The following is a 24,772-nucleotide window of genomic DNA, read 5'->3' on the forward strand; positions in this document are numbered from 1 at the left end:
CCTCTGCGCTAAAAACTCCAAAGGCAACAGAAGACAGAAATAGAAGATTTTTTTTATAATCATCTTGTGATATTATTGCGAAGAATGATCTGAAAAATAAGCTGTGCTCTCATGATAGCTATATCTTGGTATCATGCTAATTTCTGTGAATAACTAAAGTACTTGAATGAGGTCATATTGCAGCTTTCTCTTTGAAAAATGATACTTTATTTCCCTTCTTCACTCCCTTTCTTTTTTTTTTTTTTTTTTTTTTTTCCTCTCTCCTCTCCTTACAGAAACACATGATCTGAAGGGAAAAAAACTGGACTTACTGGGCAGGATTGATAAGTATGTGTCTCTGGTCAACCACAGCATCCCTGAGCTATGTCAGTTCACTGTATGCATTGATCTAAACCGGACGGCCAACATAAGTTCATGGGCGGCATTTTCCTACGACACAAACACCTCCTCCACTGACATAAATGACATAGAGCTGGGACTCTCTGGAGAAAACAGGCAGCTGAGACTGTACCTTTTTGGGACCAAGAGGGACATTGAAATCGACCTGGCGGTGTTTGCGTGGTACAGCGTGTGCTGCCTGTGGGACGCCCGGACGCGGCTGCTGCAGGTCTACCGTGACGGTAACCTGCTGCATAACGAAACCCTGGAGCACGCGAGGTGCCTGAAGCCCGGCGGGAGCCTGGTGCTGGGGCACCTGCACAAGAACCAGGACGGCCTCATAGTGCGGGTGAGCAGCAGCTTCATCGGCAGCCTGTACTACTTCCAGCTGTGGGAGCGCGCGGTGCCGCGGGAGGAGCTGCTGGCGTGCGCCGCGGGCACCGCCGTGGCCTGGCGGGACGAGTACTGGGACCTGAGCAGCATCGTCCCGGTGGCCGACCGGCGCCTGCGCTGCGGTGAGTCCCCGCTCCGTCCCCCGGGAAGTGCGGGTTGGAAGCGGGGGATGCTCCGCTGCTCGGTCGGGGGCTGTCCCATGGCCCCGGGGCTCAGGGCTGTCCCCATGCACCCGCGTTGCTGCGTCTGGCCCTGTTGGGCCTTCTCGAGGCAGCTGTTGGGGCTGTGCTACCCCCTGCCCTGGTGGCCTGGCGCTGAGGGAGCCAAGCTCCTTTTCCAAGGTGTCCAACAGCATTTAACTGCTGTCGTTAGTTAAATGAGAGTAATCCCTGCTGGGTCGGGGCTGGTGGATGAGGCTGGCAGGGCCCGGCGCTGCCTGCTCAGCCCGTGCACGCTGTGCAGCACTCACACTCTGCTCAGGGCACCAACATCATCGTTTACTTGGCGTTAATGTCACACTGTGGTGTTTAGGGGCTTCCCAATGATGGGGAATGAGCCTTTGCTGTTCCTCCACAGGCTGATGGTGTGCTGCCGCCCCTGTCTTCTCTAAGGCATCTCTTCAGAGGTCTGCAAAGGCCAGATCTGTTTAAAAAATAAAGGACATTAGAGAAACTTTCAGTGTGGACAGAGCATTTTTCCCCCTCTAAAATGATCCTCAGAAGAGGTGACTTGTTCTAGTTAGCAATTCTCCAATACAGCCTGAATTGGATGTTCAGTCCAGAACATGTTGGCCCAAATACTCAAGGTTATTGGCAAGGGGAGGGAGCAGCCTGTCTCAGAAGTGAGGGGCTGCATCTGCACATGATGCCAGACTGTGCCCCTGGTCCTGCAGACTCCGGATGGGCTGTTGCACACTGGGACAAGGGTTGTGGACTCCGACTTTCCCAAGGATTGTGAGCAGGGTGAGGGTTGCGAAGTCCTGGTTATGTGTGCTCATAAAACTGAATCGTGTTTGAGAACCTGTCACGTGTTGGAAAGGTCTTGCCAAGATACTTCCACTAGAGATGTCCTGCCTACTTTAATTAAATGACATTTATGAGCTGGATATTGCACACAGAGACCAGCAAATGCAGATAGGAGCGAGTGGCACAAACCCGTGAGCGGTGCTCAAATGGGAGGCTGTCCTGGCATCCTGCCGTTACGTTCATTGTGCATGTGCCCTGAGACACTGGGTGCCAAGGTCTGAAGCATGGGCATGAAAATAACTGCAGGGGTATTGCTACACAAAGAAATGTTGTGTTGCAGTGCTATTCTAATGCTAATGATGTAACTGAAGCTGTCACTTATGCCCTATTACTGGCTTCAAGTTGTTGTGGGGTTTTTTAAATTATTTTTCTAGTTTATATATGTTGTTCACATATGTGGGCACTGCTTCAGTTTGCAGAGCTTGTTTCCCCTAACAGCAGGGAGTTCACGGGACTGTGCAGGGAGGCTGTGCAGCGCTGTGTGTTCTGGAAATCGGGTGCTGGTTTTGAAAAGCCAGGGCTCATTTACGTACCGTGAGGGAGATTTTCCATAGGAATATAGCAGGAAGCGGCTTTAAAAAGGTGTGTTGACTTTTTATGAGTCATTATGACAGCAATTGTATTGGCTGTGCTTGACAGGCCATGTAACATTACTGTTTTGCTTTTTCGTTGGAGTTCTTGAAGGCGATCTCTTACCTTTCCAGTTTAGCTGGGCTTTTGCTAAAAGTGTGAAAGTGTTTGTTCTTATCCTCCAAGTGAGTCACAGTTTCATCTTCTCCTCCTCTCATCTTGCCCACACAGATTTCTGATTTTCTTCTTAATTTTGAACAATCTGGGAGAGGAAACATAAAATATCTGGAGATGACTATTAAAGACATGAAGTGTATTTATTACAATTCTGCTATTAGTTGGTCTCATTTCTCCTGTTCTTGTTGGAAATCGTGCATACTTGCAGAATGCCAAATAAACCATGTATTAAATTATCATATCAAACCCCACGATCGGGCCTTTTAGAATGTCAGTGGTATGGTGTTTTTCTAGCTTCAGATCTCATCTGTCATCACTCTTTAGCCCACATTTCTTGAATGGAAATACATGCATGTTAATTAAAGCAAATGAAGTTACAGGATGCAGGTGGCTAGTCCCACACCTGCTTGCTAGTAATGATCCTTGACATGTGGGAATAAACAGATTTTTTTTCTTTTTTCCCCTTCAGGTGATAATGAGAAAGAGAAAGCAAGAGACTAGAAGCTGTAATTATGCTTGATTTGTCAGGAGATAAAAACTTGCATTGTGAGTTACATTCCTAATTAGAATAGGGTTAGTTTTTGTTGTCCATTTCCGTAATATTTTTTCTAGCAGATTTTCCTGATTCACACTGGGTGATATCATGCATCACCCCCAAGGCAGTACTTTTTGAAACACTGCACTGTTAACAAGGACCAACCAGAGTCCATAATCACCCAGTGCTCTGCAGACTCCTGTTTGGAGAAAATCTGCAGCACTGACAATGAAGAGAGCAGGTTAAACCCTTGATTTACAAATGGTTTGGCCTATGGCTGCCTGCTGCTGCCCATCTCCTGTTTGACCCTGCATCCCTCAATGGGTGTAGGAAATCCATATGGATGCAGGGAGCTGCAGAAACCACTGGCAACTTGTGAAATAAGTGCTAGACTCTTGGATCAACCCATTCCTGTTTAGAGAAGGGTCTTACAGTGAACTTTTACTACTGAACTTTTAAAATATTGGCTATTTTGAAGATTGTGAAAGGGATGATTACCACTATCTGTGGTCCCTATTACAGACTCAAGGTAAAATTCCACATAAGATCCATTAAGATCTTATGAAATAAGATTATTATTAGTGAAACCTGTGGAATTACTCTGGAATTACACAGCTGAATGTAACAGCAGAATTTGGCTTATCCCTATGAGGTTTTGAAGAAGTTTAACAATGAAACACTCATTTTTTCCCACAGTTTCTATCAGCCTGAAACCAAGAAGTACTTGTATTATCAGCTGCTGGTAATGCAGAAAAACATATGGGTCCCCCCTAAAGGTTGGGCTGCAGCAATGTCCTGTTCCCCTGGTGCTGGGGGAGAGACGTGTTGTGAAGAAGGGTTTGGCTCTTGCGGGTGCTGGAGGAAGAAGCACAGCCCAATAGCTTCATCTATCGTGCTGTCTGGTGGGACTGCTGTCCTCTATCTTTGAGGCTTTGTTTTTAATTTGGTGGCCATTTCTGACTTCCTGGCTTCTGCATGTTATATCCGTGTGTCAGACAGTGTTAGTGGTCATCGGGGGAGGCTTGTGTACTGCGCGTCTGGGTCTGCCTTGCAGCTGGATGATTCAAGCCTGCGGCTCGCTCCAAATAAAGAATCAGTAAATAACCACCGTGGCAGGTCAGGTTTCTGGCCTGCTGCAGGCAGCTGGTTGGAAACGGCAACGTGACAGCTTGTTCCCGGAGCTGCTCCGTTTTAGTGGAAAAGTGAGCCGGGGTGAATTAGTCCTCTTACCTGCAACAGCTCAGGGCTACCTCCGAAGTAAAAGGCCCCAGTAGAGAGAGGAGCACGAGGAGGTTTAGGGAGCAGACTGAAAGGCCTGAGCTTGGTCTGCAGCACCCAAGCTTGGAGACCCAACCTGGCAATGGAGTTCGAGAGCTTTCTGATTCACAAAGCAAGAACTCAGAAATAGCTCCAGCTAAGCGTTACTCTGAGTGCACGGCCCATGACTTAACGTGGTTGGTAAAATTGCCTGTTCATCCAGGAAGCAGAGAGATTGTGTGTCATAATGTGCCTGTTCAGAAGGGTCTTTTGACTTCAGGTGTCCTTTTTGCTTCACAAAGTAATTTGAAGCAATTTAGGATAAAAATAGGAGGCTATTGCTTCAAATTGTTAACAGATCCTGTTTCTGTCCTTGCCTATAGATGTTCTGCCATTGATTTGAATGGGTCAGAGATGACCAATTATGTTTTGAGCATGGGTGATTCCTATTACCTTGAACTAAAGTAGAGAAAAACAGGTTTTATGAAGTATGGCAATACCCTACTTATTTCTGACCACACTCCTATTCACAGACATTTGGCTTGTATGTGAAAAATGCATTTTCCACACACAATTTTCTATGTAAAATTTATTTCTTTAGGCAGAGCTAGATTGCCAAGTCTCTGCCATTCATGCGAATGAGGAAACACAGATTACCAGCATGATAAGGAGCCTGCACGTCCAGAGCAGAGTGTTGTGATCGTGCTCCTCTCCCGTGGCCGAGGCCTGTGATGTTGCACAGCAATTCGGTTCACTGCAGTTTTCTGTGGTACTTGGGCACAGGCATCACCATTTTGTCCCCGGCTGCCTGATGACGTGGCAGATTGCATGTGAAATGCAAAAATATATCTGGCTTGACAAGGTGATTCATTTCAAGGAAAATTAGCTAAGAACTAATTCTCAGAACTCTTTCCTTGGAAAATGACAGGAGGGATGGCTGGGCCTACATAATGGGACGTCCTTATGTGAGGTTATCGTTAAACCGAAGACCATGAATATCAATGTGCATTTTACAGCCTTTGCTGCCTGTTAACACATTAACATTACGTGTCTGACAAGTGTTTTTTCTGGAATACTGGCACAGATTGTACAAGCAAGAAGGGAGCAGATAACAGCTCTTTACAATAAGCAACATGAAAAGACAATGTTGTCTGTGATCTTTACTGTGATCCAAATTCTGCAAATCCCAGTTTTCCCTTGCTAGGCACCAGTTACCGCTGGAGAAATCCATAAACCCCATGCACAGATCTATTCCCAAACTTGCCCTCACTCTGCAGAAGTCCTTGGAACAGGAGCTGTTCCTCATTGCAGTGACCTTTGCTGAAGGACTGTCTTGCTCACGTCAACTATATCTTGTTCACACATTTTGCCCCTGTTGATTTTCAGTCCTTTTAATATTCCTTTCAGCGGGTTCAAGCGAGGCCTTGTCCACGACGGCTCTGACGCTGCTGCCGTCATCTCCGACGAGCAATGCCAACGTCACCGTTCCACGTAAGTGCCGTTCTGGAGGAGACTGCTCTAAGTACTGACATGATCGTTGCTGATGCTGGTTGATGCCCAGGCAAGTTTAAGGCTCACCCGATGCTTAAGCTACCACTGCCTGGCAAGCTCTCGTGTGCCAGCAGCCCTCCTGGCTGTCCCTATGCATCCCTAGCACACAGGAGAGGCCACCTTGCACCTACCAACTGCACCCACAGCTATGACCATAGTTTAGCTGATACACTGCGATGTTAAGCTGCGATGACTTGACCATGTTCTTGGGCCATTGGAAGTGTGGGGTTGTCCAAAGAGCCCCAAGTGGCTATGGGAATGGGAAACACAACTGTGGCCAGCCTGAGGGGAGAGCAGATGGGAAGGGGCACAAGTAATCTCCTCTGCAAGCCACGGGCTGCATCTCCTGTATGTTCTCTTACTACAGTTAGCTTCTATAGCGTCGACATGAACTTTACTCTTTTCTACGAAACCGAGAGAGCTCCTGATTACTATGATGCAAAGAGCCTTCTTAAAAGCTGGGTGAGTTTCTTTTCTTATCTGTATTTATTTCTGAAAAGGATCCGATGATGAGGACAGCTGGCCTAAAATGCAGGCTTATAGGACAACACAGCAATAGGTGACCATATAATAATACCATGGCATTTCATAGTTATGTTATTCAGCACACTTCATGAAGCTAAAATTAATTCATGAAGAAGGAGAAATATTCGTAGAAGTCTACACTTTCTAGCCTTTTTCATTGGGTTTTAGAATTTTGGGTTTTGAGAATTTCAGGTTTATAAGCAGCTTTTGTTAACATATTAACACCAAGTTAATAAAACTGTTACTATTTTCTTTCCAGTTTAGCATCATATTTTCAGGAGATGAATTTGTTGTGACAGATTTTAAAGTCAGGTAAGCCTCTGGCTCTACTGTGCTATTACCTGAACACAGAAGTTGCAGTCAGGTTCTATATCCTCATTTTGCAAATGACCAGTCCAGTGGCAATGGTGCAAGTCAACCCCCCAGATCTGTACAACTGTGATCATTTGGAGCATCTCTTGGGTTCAATTCACTTGGAAAACATATAACCTGACTGATATAAGGCAAGTACCTGATGCCAGACTGTGAGCTCATCTCTGCCCCTAGAGTTTGGTTTATGCAGAAAAGTTCGGGCTGATGGAGGTGAAACCACTTCTGTGGATGTGTGAAGAGCATCACGTGGGTGAATGTGTTCTGATGTGCCAGCCTGATAATTCAGAAAGTTAATCAGCTCCTGCTTGCAGGAGGGGGAGAGTAGAGCAGGGCAATGGTGCCTGCAGCGTTCACCCTAATACTGCTCAACACCTATTTCAACCCTTGCTTGGGAATGCAAAGGAAGTTAGGGGCCACGTGCACTCAGAGTGGAGATCAGTGATCCCTGTGGTTTAGCTAAGTCAGTGAACACTGGCTCTTCTCATAACAGTAACTAAGGAATGGATATTATAGTCCTAGATTCCTTTCCCAAAGCAATGGTGTTTTGCACAAAACTCTTATATTGAACCTTTCAGCCAAACTCACTTACCAAGGTATCTGATCTGAGAGAGATATTTAGCAATTATTAAACTGATAAAAATGTCACTCTTACAGTCTTTTAGAGACAGCTGTACTTTTTGCCTATTTTTACTTCCTACTCTCTTCTGACTTCCCTAGTTACCAATTGCTTTACCAATGACAACAATGCAATAAAATATTGTACTATTTCCATGAAGTGAATCAGATTCTGAAGACTTTAAGAGAAGGAGTAGAATGGGGAATAAGTATCAGCCAAAAATGTATTCACTGAATCTTCAGCCCCCATATAGAAATTATAATGATGAAATATATCCAAGAAGTTAACAGATGAGACAGGTTTTTTTTAAGTGTGAGGAAGTGTAGCTCACCTGAAGAAATAAAATGTCATGAAACAATTCATACCCTGATGCAGTTTTATTTTGAATGATTGATTGATCCTTTCATGTAAGATGTTGTAGAAAGATGGAGTGCACTTAGAGATGGAATATGCTATTTTGCATCTGTCCCGACTCTGCTGGATTTTGTTAGAGATACCACGGTCCTGTGGCAAGGGGAGGAAGATGCGGGTTGTCACCTCGCTGTCATGGATCCACGGATCTGTTACAGCACCTGGTTTTGGGGATTTATGTAAATATTTATATGCTGAATTCAAGATGACATCTCTGTTGCCCCACTATGACCTATTCTGTTTTTCTTGCAGGGCTGATTCTGCACCAAGGACTAGGCGTAAGAGGGCTCTTGTATGTAATTTATAATTTTTTATTTTTTAAACTTTTTTTCATATCTTTGAATAGAGGGTGTAGTGGTTGCATGCTGCTAGGACAGGAACGCCAGGATGGTGCAGTTTTGAGTCATTTTATGATCAAGGAATGAAACCAAGCTTGTAGCCAAACCGACTGGCGGTTCTGGTAATTTGTGGAGAAAGGCTGGTTCTCATATGAAATTAACTCATAAATAGAGGCAAAGTGTCTGGAGAGAGTCCTCTGGATATCATGCACCTGGCTTTGGCTTTCATTTGTAAGCAGGGGCTCTGTGTCCCTGCAGAGGAGTTGTTGGGGAGCTGGAAGTCTGTAATCACGTTCTCCAGATCCACAGCCTGGAGACACAGGCAGAAGGCCGGGGAATGGGGCAGCCTCGCTGTCCAGCGTTGCTCTGTTATTGCCATGCCAAAGAGCAGGGCTGGCAGAGGGCCCTCAGCTCCAAGGGCTTCACAAACTAAACTGCAGCTGCTGATTTCTCTGTTTGGTACCTAAATTGGAAGGCCCGTGCCCACACAAGGAGAGGTGTCCCTCCACACAGCAGTCCCTCGGCTGGCCCTTGGTGTCGTCAGATTGAACAACAATATTCCGAAGTGGTGGTGGGAGGGTTTCTCCTTAAGATAGAAAAACAAAACAAATTTTTCATTAGATGTGCCATATTCTACCTGACTGAAAAGTGGTTATTTTCAAGATACTTGAGTAAAGAAAAGAGGGAAGAGAGCAGCAAAATCCTACTTGTAGCTGGTATTTTTGTGGTCAGAGCACTCAGCTGTGTGGGAGACTGGAGGTCCGTTCTGTGTGCCTGGCTGTGCTTCCATCCCTTAATCTGCTCCATGCCACGAGGGGGGCTAAATGTTGCTCTGCTCTGTAGACATTGTGAAATCTTGACCTTCAGTCCAGCCTCGTGCAAGTAACTGGCTGGAGAGTCACTGTGTCTCAATAGGCTGGAATGTTCCACGTGAGATGGAGGAATGTCAATGTGCCAGGAACGATTGGCAAGAAGTCCCCTTGGGAAGAACATGCTGGTGAACATACTCACTGAGCAACGTTGGCCCTCCCCTGCTGTCTGCGTGACTCAGTATCAATATACTGCTTTATCTTGGCTTAATTTGCCTCTGGAAGTACCATAAAACAAAGGTTACTCTAGGTAGTCAAGTCCTAATACCATTTAAAGCAATAAACTGTTTTGCTCAATAGCATATTGAGCTCCAACTGTTGCTCTCCTTAAAAGCCACTTACCTTTGAGACGTTTGATTCTAACTAGTTTCTAACTTTTTGTGTCCTATAATGTGAACCGACGATGAAGAATACGCAGCAGTCACAAAGGTAGGATCCATGTTCATGAACTGTTTTTTCATGGTTTAGATTGAATTCAGCAGAAAATCCCTCTCTCTAGCAGCCTGCACATAAAGCAGCTGAGCAGGGATTACAGCCAGCCTTGATTGTTTCTGTTTTAGGGTAGTTTGGGGACCTTTAACAGAAAAGCACCTGTGGAATCAGACCCACATTAAGGCCTCACTCAGCAAAACGTATTTGAATGTCTGAGGTTTCCCATCCGTGCCCCATCTCCTGGGAGCCTCCAAGTGCTGCCGTGACCGGCCGGGAGGCCTTGTGCCGCGCTGCAGGAGCAGGCAGTGAGGGATGTCCTTCCCTGGGGCCAGCACAGGAGCGTTGCTGGGCAGGCAGCCTGCCAGGCCAAACCCCGCGCTTCCCAAGGAAATCCCTGGACTCTGACCGTGCAATCCTGAGCCAGGGAAGGAAGGGGACGCGGGTGCCCATCGCCTTCAAGGGGTGCTAATGCTTCAGCCCAAAGCCATACTGAGCGGGGAACAACTGTATGAAAACACGAGGGATATAGGACTGGGGTGTTTCCAGTGGTTCCGAGAAAGCTTCCTATGTCAACCCTCAGTTAAATTAGAGGTCCATTACGGTGACCTACCTGCAACAGAGAGGGTTTTTATATGTTCTGTCTGCCATGTCTGCAGCCACTCAGAGATACAGCTTTTCCAAACCTTCTTAAATCAAATCTATCTGTCCAGGAGATTAGCTCTTCTGAGGAGAAAAAAAAAAAAAAAACCCAGGAAGCCAGTGGAGACACTGAACGGCAGATTGGAAAACAGAGATTAAACTGAGAGCCTGGAGCCTGCCACTTTTCTCTGAGGTACTCTAAGTACCTCATGATTTTATGAATAGTTCACTACAAATTCACAATGTGGTTGAAAAAAGGCTTATTTGAGACAAAGGTATTCCTCTACCAAGAAAGGTTAGGAAACCTTTTGAAGCATTTACCATGAAACTGCAAATAGACTTTTATAGCTGTTTTCCCATTAAGCATTTCCAGTAGTAAGGTGCTGGTGCATGTAAGAAGTGACATTTGCCATAGGATCGTGCTAAGGATGAAAAAATACATACTTAAATTATGCCTTAATCCTTTAGTCATTCAAAATGTTCCTTACGCTGTGATTTTGTTTGTGTGTATTATACTTCTAGCTATGTCTGTAAGGCCATTATAAAGGCCACATCACTTGAAACACAAGAACAGCAGAGTCTGAAGATAAAACAGCTGTTGAATGACACTTATGAAGAAGGACTGTTAACATTATATGTGAAACCTGAAAATGTGGCTGTCAGGCCAATAGGTAATACTTGCTTAAAATATCTTTGGAAATTACCTGCTTTGTAACCCTGGCTGCTATTATTTTATCAAATTCAAACTTTGAGGAGAGATAAGGGCTAGAAAACTCCCCTACAAGTGTCTAGGCTGACCTTACCTGGTGCACAAGCTATGAAATGTCATGCAACACCATGAAGGTCCAGAACTTGAGTTCCACACAAATGGCAGTGGCTTAAACTTGGATCCAGCACAGATAGGCGTGAGCATCTTTGCAATGCTCAAAGGTCAGGCTGATCCATGAGCCCCTTCCCCAGATGTTTGGCTTTGAGAGAGCCGTGGGCCACCAAGCGCTCCCGTGGCACAAACACGCCAAACCTGGGGCAGGCATTTGCTTAACCCAATCAAGCCTCAGATTCTAAATGATCTCCTCATTGGTTTGGATACCTGCCTTATCACTCCTTAAAATACAAAAGTAAAAGCCAGAGGTAAGAGAGGACAGACCTGAAATTCAGAAGCACTCCTGATGCCAAAGATTTGGAGAAGATCAGCTCCAGAGAACAAAACTCCAAGCCTGGGGGAAAAGACCTTGGCTGGATAATGAAGGGCAGTCTGAGAGGATGTTCAGATAGATTAGAGAAGCTAACCAGATCCGCACTCATTAAGTACAGTTTGTGTTGCTGCAAAACAGCATTTTTCCTGAAAGCTGGCCTCATCAAACGGGTCTTAGAATAGCAGGCAAAGAAGCTAAGCAAAATATTTTCTTCCAGCAAGTGAACTTGTGAGATATTCCTATCTAGCCTGCAGAAGAGGTACAGATTACAGCTCAGTCTCAGCTGGAAGGGATATTCAGAACAGAGCTGGCTCCCTGATTTCAGGAAAGTCTCCATTTTTGCCTATTAAATCTTTAAAAAACTTTTGCTTGTTTTGTGTATCTTGCCCTCAGCTCTGACGGATTGCCCAGAAAGCTTCTCACAAACAGCATACAAGGGGAATTATTCGTGGCCACTGACAAATCCAGCTACCCAAGCTGAGGTCAGCTGCAGCAAAAACCCTCTGCAATCTGCTACAAGGAGCTGGTGAGTTGAGAGATCATCTCCTTTTGGTCCCTGCATGGGCTGCAGGAAAGGGAATATTGCATCATTCCCATCACCCGCAACAGAGCAAGCCCAGTTATTTAGGAAGGGAGGGGAAGCAAATGCACTGTAGGGTCTGTTATGTCAGATCTGACTTGCAAGTCAATATTCAAAATAGGGCTAACTAGCTGGATTTTTAGTTATTTACATGGGAAATGCAGAGAACAACAATTAATAGATTTTTTTAAAAGATATTTTAAATATGTTAATGTAACAAAGTACCTATGCTTTCACTTTTTCAGTGCAATTGATATAGAGCTTGAACAAACTTTTTGGAAAAAGCCAAACCTGTCTGAATGTGAATTACTGGAAGAACTTCCAAATAATATTTTAGATCTTCAGGATGTCATTATAACAGATGGTAAGGCACCAGAAACTTCAGCAATACCGTGAATGTGAATCAAAGTAAAATTAGTTATGCTCAGATAATGGGCATCTGTGTCCTACTCATTTGGTCATCTGAAATGTTTTCAGTATAAGTGAATTTTACAATTCAGAATTCTCTAACATTTTAAAAACTTAGTGTTTTAAATCCTACACTCAGATTTAGAACTAAATGAATAACTGATGAATAATGTGACTTTTTTTTGCCTGTGGTTTGTCTGTTACCAAATCAAAATAATTCTTGGTCTGTAGATCTTGTACAATGAAGCACAAATTAGTATATGTAATTTAGTTCATGCTCTGATGCATGCAACTTGTAAGATGTCAGTTAATACCTGGGTATATCTTTTTTAAAAACTATGCTAGTTGTTTGAATGGTAAATGAAATCCATATTGCTCTTGATCTACCAAGCAATGCAATGGCATTAATTATAAATGATTAAATGATATCTGCATTTACATACAGTTTCTTTGACTCCCAATGTGTAAAACTCTGGTGTGTGAAAAACTTATAGAAGGATCTTGAGATGGTGAATGGCAAGTACCAAACTTTCAATATAATATTCATAAATTGCTTTTGCTCATATACCAGTTAAACAACATTTTGGGGAAGGGGTGGGGGAAAGGGGCTTGTGTAATTTTGAACACTGAAGTGTTCATACAAGTGCCTCTGAAAATGATCAAAGTTAAAACCGAGTAAGGATTCACATATCATCTTTATAACACAAAGGTAGGTGTTAACAGTCTTGTTGAAACTGTTATTTTTGTCCTTTAAAACACAAATGGAGATATCCAAATTTTGCTTTGATTTTTTTTTGCAATTGTCATTGACTTGTTGAGGGTTTGCTTACTGTTTTTTTTTCTTTTTTCCCCTTTAGTAATACTTTTGTAATAGATAAAAACTATTATGACCTTGTAGAAAGAGAAGCAAACTCCATCTCATCGCTCTAACAGAGCGCTGTAGCTGTATAGCTAGACATGTGTAGCTATGTCACATAAATCATGTTCTTTTGTTATTTTTTTGCTTTTTTGCTTTTTTCAGAGAATGCAGAAGATGTTGTACGGCATATTTTATATCTTTTGCCAAATGCAAAGCTAGATATAGAAGAAATCAAAATAATTGAAAATAAAATTTCTGAGATAGCAAGTGTTGCAGATATAAGTGTGACACTTGCAGAGGATATGTTGAGTGTACTCAACTATATTTTGCTGCAAGAAACAGATGATAATCAGAGCTTTAGAAAAATGACTAATAGGTAAGTACAGAAGTGGCTTCCTCATCTAAAATGGCACCATGGAGTAATTAAAGGTTTTTTTATGGATGATATTCCAGTGCAAATACAGGCTCTTGATTCCTGATCCTTAATGGAGGTGCAGTTGTTACCTACAAGTTGCAGTAAAACTACTTTCAATTTTTTCTGAACAGAAGAGTCAATCGTGAGAATTTTAATTTTTTCACAAACCAGACTTTCTTTTCTTTTTTTTTTTTTTTTTAAAAAAAAAAAAAAAGGGCAACAAGATGAGCAAGTGCCATGATGGTGCCAGACACCGTTAGCATGAGCACGGTGGCCTGTCAGCATCTATAACCCTTCTTCTCTCAGGCCTCAAACTTTAGATTCCCAAATGATTTGGGAAAGTTGAACGTGAGACTTCACAGCTCTGGGGCAACTGTGGCTGGAAGGATCCTGGGGGGTCCCTGGCCATCTGGATCTGACAACACAGGGGTGAACCCACCACCGTGGGCTAACACTAGACAAGGAAGGACTGGAAGGATCTCCTTTAGACTGTCAGGACCAGCTGTCTCTTGCACATTTTCTTTCCACAGAGTATTTTCCCTTCTTGCATAGCACTGAATAGACTTGAGGGCTGCCAAACGAAGTGAATCTGTCTCTTACTCTTAATACCATAAGGATTAATTTGCTGCTGCTTTTGAGTTCCAGCCTCTACTCAGGAAAAAAATACTGAGAGAAGTGCCCAGAAAGGCTGTGAAATCTGTCCTTGGACATAGTCAGAGATTGATGGGGCAAAGCCCTGAGCAATCTTTATAGAATGCCCTCCTGATCAGATGATTCCAAGTAATCAAATCAGTATGTTCTGCAACTTACTGCTTTTCAGAAGGAAGCTGGTGTTGATATGTGAATATTGACTCAAGCCTTCCAAGAACCACCTCATGTTGCCCCTCAAGTGCCTCACATGATTCAGTCTGTCTGACTTTGACATGCAAAGGACCAGGACTGGCTCTCCACCAGATGAAGTTTTAACTTATTGAGATGTACTAACTGAATCACTTGTTATCACCTAACCCTATGCCAAACAGAAAGCTATCTAGCCCAGACTGGGCCCATTCTGGTTTAGTGGATTTTCTTTGTGATCCTATATTAGGCCAGAAAATTTCTACTGATTGTACATTATGAAGCTAGGAGAACATTTCAAGAGATTTTTATATACATATATTTGTATATATATGTACACACTTTTTTTTTCCTTGCTGTTACTCTTGGTGAAGTTTCCTGAAGACAACTGAGCAGATAGGCTATAAGATGTCTTACACAGAAAGAAACGCGTCGGTCGTCACCAGTTCCCTGGCTCTGGTGGTGGTGCGTCCGGATCCCAGCGTGTTTGAAGGACTGGCCTTCGGCGTTACTTCATATGAAAGGGGCCTGAACCTCAAGGTGAGAGCAAAGTGCAGCAAGACAGATGGTGTCTGCTGCAGCCGTGTAGTTAATCTGAGAAACACTTAACCTGAGCCTGTCGTCTCTTTCCTCAAGATCAATATTCAAGAACGCCCTTTCACAACAGCCTTGGCCTCTGTGTTTTTGCCAAAATCACTGAAGAAATACTTAGGGATGGAGTACTCTGATCCAGAAAAGAATTCAAAGATCCAGTTTAATTTTTTTGGCACAACTTCACCCTTTACGGTAACTATGCTTCTTATCAAATGCTAAGATAACAGTGATTGGTTCAGTTATTCTTAATGTGTACAAAGGAAGACCCCAATAGCATAGTCTGTTCTGGACATGTTCAATATCACACTGATAGAGGACTAAGAAATCTGTGGGGAAAATGTACTCAAGCAACAAAACCTCTGTAGTAGTGATGCTCTGAGGTGTGTCTGTAGACCTAAGACTTGTTCTCATTTTCTGTAGTTGATGGTGCTTCACCACTACTTTTCTGTAGGAAAATAGCACACACTAATCTTCCCCAGTTAGTAAGCTCCTGCTTCAGGAACATGCATATTACATGTTAAATATCATGAAACAAATTGCAAGACAAACTGCTCTATTAAAATAATAGCAACACTGAGCATTTAGGTCTGTTCCAGGATTTGCTAGGGCCTCTTACTCTTGTGTGGATCAATGTAATTTACGAAGGGAGGCATTTCTCCTTCATGGTAGGAGGAACATATGGTATGTTGAGCAATGATTTTTTTCACACAGTTCTTGATTGCATCTCCTGTCTTGTGAGCTAAATGACATACAGCTGCATATCCGATGTGCTGGAATGGTTATACAGCTTCCACAAGCTGAGACACCTGTGAGTTCTGCTTTAGCTAATATGAAGAGTCTCCCTGAATTTACTAACTACACTTTCTAATGAGGTAGCAAATAGCTAAATTACACAAGGCATCCCATGGTGTTTAGCTGATTGCCATTTCTGAGAAATACAATTTTAGAAATGAAACAAGAAAGAGCTCAATTACTGGTAACTTAAATGTCTTGGAATCTTTTGCATGTGTGTATTTTTTCCATTACAGGATGATAGTTTAAAAATGAAGAAGTTGAACACTTATGTTGTGAGTGCCAGTATTGAAAATGCATCCATTGAGAACCTCAGTGAGCCTGTCAACATTATTCTTGAGCACATAAGCCAAAATACGGTAGGATATGTTAATTTAATCAGGGACTTTTTGAAATAGAAGCTATTTCACATGGCCTTAAAATAAACTGGCAATAGGACAGACAAGCTTAAGGCATCTTGCTGACTGACCTCTCTAACATACACCAACCGAAAGATTGGCAGGCCACAGAGATCTTTGTGGATTGTTTAATTCCCACAAGTTAGTAAAGTTTGTGTCTCCACTCTGAAGCCAGGCTTAGGAGCAACGGGCACTTCCACTGTTTCCTTGTTTGATCTGGGCAGTTTTTTCTAGGAATAGTTTATGTGCTGAAAATGGCACTTGGCGCTTGACTGCAATGATTTACAATTGCTCTAATGGGAGTAAATTTCAGAAAAAAAATCAAAATATTACATAAATGTTTTCAAAATTGTATTTAATATGTTTCAAAGCAGTGTTTCGGGACTAAAATCTATCTTAGATTATTTTTAAATGGGTTCAGTTTGTTGACTGGGTTCTGCCTTTACATTTTTGTGTTGCAAATGTTTATGACACAGTCTCCACACAGAAACACTGTAAATCTAGGGCAGAACAAAATTATTTAATAAGGTGAATTTGATTAGATCTCAAGATGATGAGAGCTTGACATTTCTGCTTTCATAGCAATATGCTCTTTCCACTCCATGCTAGCGAATGATACATCCACCAAAATTTTGTCTAGATAGTCCTCGCTTCCGTCATTCTTACTCCACCAGACCATCTGGCACTTCTCAGATTTATTCCTCAACCTTTTAAAAGATATTAATTAAATATTTAATTGAGATATCTTTATAACCTGTGTCTTTGGCTTTCTGCCTAATTATATTTGCCTGTCTACAGATCACAAATCCTAACAGCATATCTGTTATGGTCCTTTCCTGTAAACTCTGTCTTCTTAGACTTCATTAAATAATAAAATAAAATGAATCTGTGCCTTGGGAAACTTTGCTGTGGCAATATGAGTAATAAACTAGAATGCCTTCAATAGCAAACATTGCAATGAATACCCACTAAATCTATTCTGTTGTGTGAAACATACAGGCAGCTTTATTTTCTCCTCCATTTCTTCCCCTCTTAGTTGCAGAATGGCAGTTCACAGAAATACTGAAATTCCAAATTAAAGGTTATGTTGAGATTTTTTTTTAATTATGTGAAATCTCAGACTGTTACCCTAAGTCCCAGTGATAATTTTTGAGTTACACAGTAATTAGCTATGACTTCTCAGATGCTACATGAAGCCAGTGAGATCAGATACAGGAATCAATCAAAGCTGGATAGTTCGTCAGGTTTTCTGCATTAACAGGTAATAAGTGGAGTATAGAAATACCGGTAAAAATAGAAAAACACTGCTGCCCAGGATATCCCTTAGGAAGGCAAAAATTGGGACCCTCTGCAAATTTTCAGAGCTGTGGATGAGATCACTGGTATTCCAGTAGGTCCTCGAAGACCAAGTGTCCAACTGCTGCTGCCCTGCTCCATCTTCAGGGACCTGCAGCCCCTCGGGCACCGCCAAGCAAGCAGGGCAGAGGCCAGGCTCCCCCTGCTCCTCCGTGGGCTCTTCTCAAGCAATGCAGAGCAAGTCAAATCCAATGGCCTTAGTTATAGATCCCGATTAGATCTGAAGTGCGAACGATGTAGAGCCATGCTGCATAAATGTCACTGTCTCCTTTTTCTCTGCTTTCAGGGTTATAGAACAGTGCACTGTGTCTTTTGGGACTTGCTGAAGAACAGTAAGTGTTATTTACTTGCTCTGTCTTCAGCTTCACAGAGGCTTTGGCTCCTCAACATACAGTTTCAACCTTTGAGTCTCTCCTACTCAGACCATGCTGTTCTACCTTGCTTATTTTGGTTGGTATCCATACTCAGCAATCAGCGTTATTACTAGGAAGTGCTTGTCTGGAGTTATGTGTGATGGTGCATCAACGTGCATGTGGCAGAGTCACTTTTCCAAGATGAAAAGTAGAAATGCCTGTCCTACGCCTTGTGAACATTTCTTGTCCTCTGTGCCGTTTCCACATCCAGCCAAGCACACTTCTGCTCACCTTCTTGCCTTCTGTGTGCAGGCATGTAAACTACTTTAAATATTTCTTTATTTCCCTGAGGGCTTTTATCCAAGTTCTGAGGTTCTCAGGCAACCAAGAAATATGTGTTCCTATGTGAAATCTCACTTGTCTGCTGCTAAATGACCCTGCAATCTGTACTAACTTGAGCTCGTATTCACACTTTCTGCATGCTGCAGAACTATAAATGACTGAGTATGACTAACTCTGCTTAAAAATCCCTTTTTCTGTATTACACAGATGGACTGGGTGGTTGGAATACATCAGGGTGTGAAATGGAATATACAGATATGAATTACACAATCTGTTTTTGTAACCATCTTACCCATTTTGGAGTCCTACTGGTAAGTACTCCATGAATCATCTCCACAAAAGTCCCTTGACACTAGACAAAATCATCACTAGTTTAGGGGAGAGATGGGAGATTCATATCTATGCTGTTAGATATCCATAATTTTGCTAAAAACAGTGACAACAAACAAAGAAATTATGACAATTTTAAAGGTATAAAGTCCTCTAAATGTCACTGGCTTCAATGCAAAATTATTTTAGAATCATGGAATAGAATCACGGAATGCTGAAGGTTGGAAGGGACCTCTAGGGATCATCCAGTCCAACCCCTGCACACGCAGGGTCACCTAGAGCACGTGGCACAGGACTGCGTCCAAGCGGGTTTGAAGATCTCCAGAGAGGAGACTCCACAACCTCTCTGGGCAGCCTGCCCTCAACCCTTACCCACAAGCTCTCAACTCGCTCATCCTCCGCTCCCAGGTTGAGCTCCATGCATTCCAGCTGCTCTCTCACATAAAGAGCAGCTCCACCACCTCCCCTTCCCAGCCTGTCCTTCCCAAAGAGCACACGGCCTTCCATGGCAGCGCTCCAGCCGTGCGAGCCATCCCACCACGTCTCCGTGATCCCAAGGAGATCATGACGCGGGGACCGCACACGGAGCTCCACTTCATCCTGCTTGTTCCCCGTGCTTCGCAGGGAAGCAATAACGTAATCAACACTAATGTGTTGTTTGCTGAGATACGTTTAATTACCTGCCAGTCCCAACTACTGCTATTGCCCCTCTCTAAAAGTTTTATTAACATTCCATCAGAAGTTTATATTAAGAAGTTTATATTCCACATCCATGGACGTTTAAAAAAAAAAACAGTAACTATTTTAATACTATTTTAATATTTTTAATCTGACTCTAAAAGTTTAGGCCAAAAAAGAGAGTGCAGAAGTAACTGCTTGGGAATGGGTTGCCACAAAAGCAAGGAGTAAGGGGTAATTGCAAAGTAAACTGAGGAGCAGATAGTTGAAAATTGCCTGATCCCAGGAGTATACAATGAATTTGGGGGATAAGGCAGTCCCTTTGCCCAGTTTCCCCTAGAGGTCAGCATTACTCTGCTCAAAGTGAGGTGCAAAAGCCTCCTCTGGTCGTAAAAATGTGACTTCTGCAGGAAGATATTCAGATGTTACCATTTTAAAACATTTTTTATTAAATTTTAAGTTCAAGGTAATAGAATTTGGTATGAGTCTAAGGTCACGTTTCTCTCTCTCTCTTTTTTTTTTTTTTTTTAACCATCATTGCAGTAATAAGCATATTTCTGAGTATTAAACAGCAGAAAGTCTACTGTATACCAAAGAGGAAGGCTTCTAGTTTGATGTTTAAAGCCTAACAAAATAGGAGAGAAACTGTGTGAGGAAACAAAAATAACTGGATCAATAACAATCCTGGGAAGAACAGTGGAGAGGCAGGGCCCAGCCTAGCTGATGATTTTTGCAAAATGCCACTTGGGTTTCTGCCTTGGAGAATCCTCCCCTACTCCAAGACACTTTTCAAGTTTGTGCAGTTCAAGTTTGGCAGCTGCCATTGAAAGAAACTCCTGCAAAGCAAATTCCCAGCCGGGTAATTTTGGTGAAATTTGCACCGAGTTTGTGATTTCTGAAGTGCAGCTGTTCTAACTTCAAAACTAAGTAGTGGGTATTCTAAATATTGTGTATTTCAACTAGTTTGGATATTCTGTACGACTGTAGGGAAAAATACATTCTGTTAATACATTAAAAAAAAAAAATCCTTTAAAACTAACCCTAACCGGAACAGAAATTGATGTCTGCCAATGTAAAAACATGGAAAGCAATTTTGTCTGTTATGGCTAAAACTGTATTTTTTTTATTTTGTAACCTAGGACTTGTCCCGGACGGAGATAGATACCACAAATGATTACATATTAACTCTGATAAGCTATGCAGGATGTGGTGCTTCTTCTCTTTTTTTGGGTATCACACTGGTGATCTATCTAGTCCTCGAGTAAGTCTTTCTGCGTTGTTTTTAATGTTTTAGCGGTAAGGAATTTGCAGTACCTAGGAGAATGTTCAGCAATACTTGGTGCTGTGATGCATAGGAAGCAGTAGTGAGATGTGAAAATAAAAATGGTGCTTTATTTTTACTTATGCCAATGGTGAAATGAGAGATTCAGATCCTCATGCTTTAAGACATGCACAGGTCAGAACTGTTCAGCTATTTCTTTGTTCCTAAATTTCTGATATTTCATTAACTTGCATGTGGATATGGGTAGGATATCACATCAGGAGTCTACAATATTCCCCGTATATAGATTGTAGGTAGGAGGATATTTCTTGGGTTAGAGAATGTACCCAGTACAACTTATTCAATGACAAAGCTGTTGTTTTTCTTTTTTAGAAAGCTGCGGAGAGACAACCCTTCCAAGATCCTGCTGAACCTTTGTGCTGCGCTGCTGATGGTGAACTTGGTCTTCCTGGTCAACCCCTGGCTGTCCTCGCTCGCCCAGCGCGGCGTCTGCGTCGCCGTGGCCGTGCTCCTCCACTACTTCCTCCTGGCCGCCTTCACCTGGATGTGCCTGGAGTCCGTCCACATGTACCTGGCTCTTGTCAAGGTTTTCAATGTCTACGTCCCAAAGTACATTCTGAAATTCTGCATTGCTGGCTGGGGTAAGGAAGCAAGTGTTTTTTCTTGACTTCTGCGCTCAGCATCTTCTCTAAAAATGTGTTTAAGGAAGTTTTCCCTGCCTGTCCTGTGCTTCACCTTACATTTATGGTTGCACATAACTTTTCAGGTGCAGCCACCTGCAGTGGCACTGTTGGTGACAGTCATTCTGAGCAGGAAAGCCAGAACTGAAAGATATTTGGCAAAGAGGCACCGAGTGGGAGGGAGACTAATCAAACACTGGCTGGAAAATGTCTGTCTGTATGAGATCTTAATGGAAAATGCTGCAGTCTGCTTTTTCTGCAAATCTTTTGCCACCCTGCTTTTCCTAAAAATCAGTTGGGTTTATTTTACCAGATTGGAGCCCTTCTGGAGATGTTTGAATACGCACAGACATTTTGCAAACACGGATATTTTTATGCCTACTCATCTGTAATTTACATAAATAAGGAAATTAATCCTGCTATGCCACACATTTCATTACACTGATTTCAGAAGAAGCTTTAGGGGCAGAGTTTGATCCCCAGGTGTACATGACTGCTGTAATTGTTTATCTGAGATCTGACAGCATTTCATATTCTCCATTTTATCTTTTTAATCTAAATATCTCTCTTTTCCCTTCCATGTTAGGAATACCAGCTATCGTAGTTGCTGTTGTACTCATTATAAATAAAGACTTCTATGGCAATGGAGCACTTTCTAAGAACAAACCATTCAGCTCTTTGTAAGTATAATATTTTAATATGGTCACCATAGTATCTTAAAGATAGAAGAAATAATGAAAGTTAATTACTTCTTTCTTGCTTTTCTCTTCCCCCCCCCCCCCCATCTTAACCCTCTCCTTTCAGTGCTTTCATTTTCCTTTCTGGAAAATCCCTCTTGCTTTACATGACATTAACTCAGTATGATGCAACATTTGTAAAAACACCTGCATGTTCTAGACTTCCAGTAGAACTTGAAGGCAGAATAACTGTTCTACTATTTTGCACATTTGCGCTTTTTTTAACCTCAGTTCATACTACTTTGTCTCTTTAGTCATTTAGAAGCCTCTAATCATTTTAAATTCTTCATTTTAATCACCTTAACCTCCTCTCTTTTCCAGTGGGAAAACACTGAGTTCTTTCATTCTTTCTTTAAAGCACTTTATTTCTCAGAATATTTTCACTTACTTTTTTTTTCTCCTGCTCTTTAGCACAGAATTCTGTACCATCTGATGGGCAACACAGAGCCATGACACCTCAGAGGGAAAATTGTTATCTCTCTCTAGCAAAAAGGCAGTAAAACTCACTAATTACTGAGTAAAAATTAACCAGTGTCTGTGTTTGTGGTCTATTATGAGTTAGGCTCTTGATTAGGTCATATTTAACTTGGTTTTCCTAAGGCTGTGTGTGTTATTAATTTCTGAAACAATGACCATTTTCATCTGAATTCAGCAAGAGTATTTAACTCTTGAGATACTGCATTTCTATAACATACATGAAAAAGGCAGCCAAGTGGAGAGACTCTGAATGTCCTTGTTGGGGGGAAGTAAAAGGCCTAAGGGGAATGGCCCTTCCTGGGTATCACTGGACCATGTACAAGAGTTATTTCAATAACGGGGCTTGATTAGTGTCAATGCTCACAGAGTTCCTTATTAAATGTGAACTTCCCTTTCTTGCAGTTGTTGGATTCAAGACAATATAGTGTTTTACATCTCTGTTGTGGCCTATTTCCTCTTAATGTTCTTGATGAATACAGTCATGTTCATCACCGTTCTTCTCCAAATCAACTCCATGAAATCTAAAGCACAAAAGAGATCCAGATCCTGGAAACGGAGTTTTCTCCACGACCTCAAAAGTGCTTTCAGCTTGATGTTCCTTCTGGGATTAACTTGGGGCTTTGTGTTTTTTGCCTGGGGAGCCGTGAGGATATTTTTCTTGTACCTCTTCAGTATTTTTAACACCTTGCAAGGTATTTTCTAGATAGAATACTGCTATAAGTGCAACAATGTAGGACTGTGGACTAGAAGTACATTTGTAATGCCATGTAATCAAGCATTGGGGAAAAGGAGAGCTCAAATGTATATTTTTGCATTATATTGTTTAGCTATTTTAATGGGAAAGTTCAATTGAAGTGGGATGATAGTGGTGTGAGTTAGCATTGCTGTGATGGAGTTTACCATTTAAGACATGAATTAATGCCTTTGAAACATGGGTCCTAGTAAAAGCATCTTTCCAGAACTGGGAGTTGGGACGATCCTTTTCACTCAAGTATAAAAATGATTGTTGAGAATCTGCAGTTACTTGCAATTATTCTTAAACTACATCTGGGAAAAAAAAAAAAAAAAGAAAGAAAGAAAAAGATCTTTTGATTGCATTTTTACATGCACAAAGGACCCTCAGTGCAATTCTGGGCCAATATGATATTGGCTTTTGAGCCCCTCTCTGCCCCTACACAACATACCGAGGACAGAGCAGCCTACAAGGAGTTTAGAGAAGGGGCAGCAGTTTGGAGAATCAGTCTCACAACGTTTGAATTTCTGCTGTTATTTCTTTAGGGGTCTTTATCTTTGTGTTTCACTGCCTCATGAAGGAAGACGTGGTGAAGCAGTGCCGGTTCCACTTCTGCTGCGGGAGGTTCCGGCTGAGTCATTATTCTGGTAAGCACTGCAGGTTCAGCCTCACTCGTGTGCATTGCACCTACCAATCCTCTTCCCATGAGTCCTCAATCCACGGTGCGCTGCTGAGAAACACACAGTTTTCCATTTGCACTGGGAGAATTCAGCAAGAGCGTTCCAAGGGGTGCTGTTCCGTGGGCATCTGCCAGCCCTATGCCATGTGGTGCCACAAGGGAATGCCGCAGGTTTCTCTCCCTTTTGTACCTCCTGTCTCTGGTGTGGCGTTGCAGAAAGTAATATTGCTGGACTTGGTGCCTAAGGAGAAAGGGAGGACTGAATTGCTGGTAATTCTGTCCACCAGTACAAGGGGGATGGAGTTTGTGTAAAAATTAACAGCAGAAATTGTGCTGAGGTCCCCGTGGGTGGTGTGCTGTGCAGAGCCCCACTGCTTCAGGGCAGCTGCAATGATGGCACAAGAAGCAAGCACAAAACTTTCTCCTTCCTGGTCCTCGCTAGATGGAGATGTGGTTTTTTTGTTTGTTTGTATTTTTCCTGATGCACCAGGAAGAATTTCCTGCACACAGTTCTGCTTCTAGCCCTCCTGCTCTCTGATTTCAGACTGCAGTGCATCGGGTACAACAGTTAGATCTACACCAAGGCATTTAGATGGCAGGTCACCATCACAACCTTTGAAGTATATAAATTCTAATGGAACAAGTTCAACTTCCAATGGTTCGGATTTCCTCCCCGGGACTTCTCTGGATAGCAATTTTAGAATTGGTAAGAAAACTGGTATGCGCCGGATCGAGTAAAACGCAGTGGTTCCATATGGTGATGATCAAATTCCAAACTTTCCCTAATTGTTTTCCTTAGCCCGTGTTCATTACAACCCAAATCCTGTAACTTCAACAGATGATGGGGCCAAACATCCTCGTTCACGAAGAATACTACCCATGGATACAGAGCTGCACTATCCACAGAAAGCAAGATTCTTCCATTGATAGCAAATTTGTTTTCCTTTGATTATCTAAT

The 24,772-nt window shown here is 42.5% G+C and overlaps 1 protein-coding gene across 1 annotated transcript; it reads left to right on the top strand.

Moving 5' to 3' along the window:
* Positions 1–268: 268 nt before the first annotated feature.
* On the top strand, positions 269–24,772 carry ADGRG4 (adhesion G protein-coupled receptor G4; the record flags this gene model as incomplete). The annotated part of the gene is given in 22 exon segments (XM_088524938.1): positions 269–893; positions 5,743–5,826; positions 6,254–6,348; positions 6,671–6,764; positions 8,821–8,848; positions 9,432–9,446; positions 10,611–10,759; positions 11,678–11,810; positions 12,110–12,228; positions 13,294–13,507; positions 14,758–14,923; positions 15,020–15,169; positions 16,006–16,128; positions 17,810–17,855; positions 18,426–18,529; positions 20,366–20,487; positions 20,881–21,149; positions 21,775–21,868; positions 22,805–23,094; positions 23,681–23,782; positions 24,359–24,520; positions 24,614–24,772. Coding segments are annotated over 22 exon segments (3,312 nt in total), but the record flags the coding sequence as incomplete, so codon positions are not given.

The sequence above is a fragment of the Tinamus guttatus genome, unplaced genomic scaffold, assembly GCF_059628265.1.
Source record: "Tinamus guttatus ecotype Peru unplaced genomic scaffold, ASM5962826v1 Tinamus_guttatus_pri_ptg000217l, whole genome shotgun sequence".
NCBI classification, from domain to species: domain Eukaryota; kingdom Metazoa; phylum Chordata; class Aves; order Tinamiformes; family Tinamidae; genus Tinamus; species Tinamus guttatus.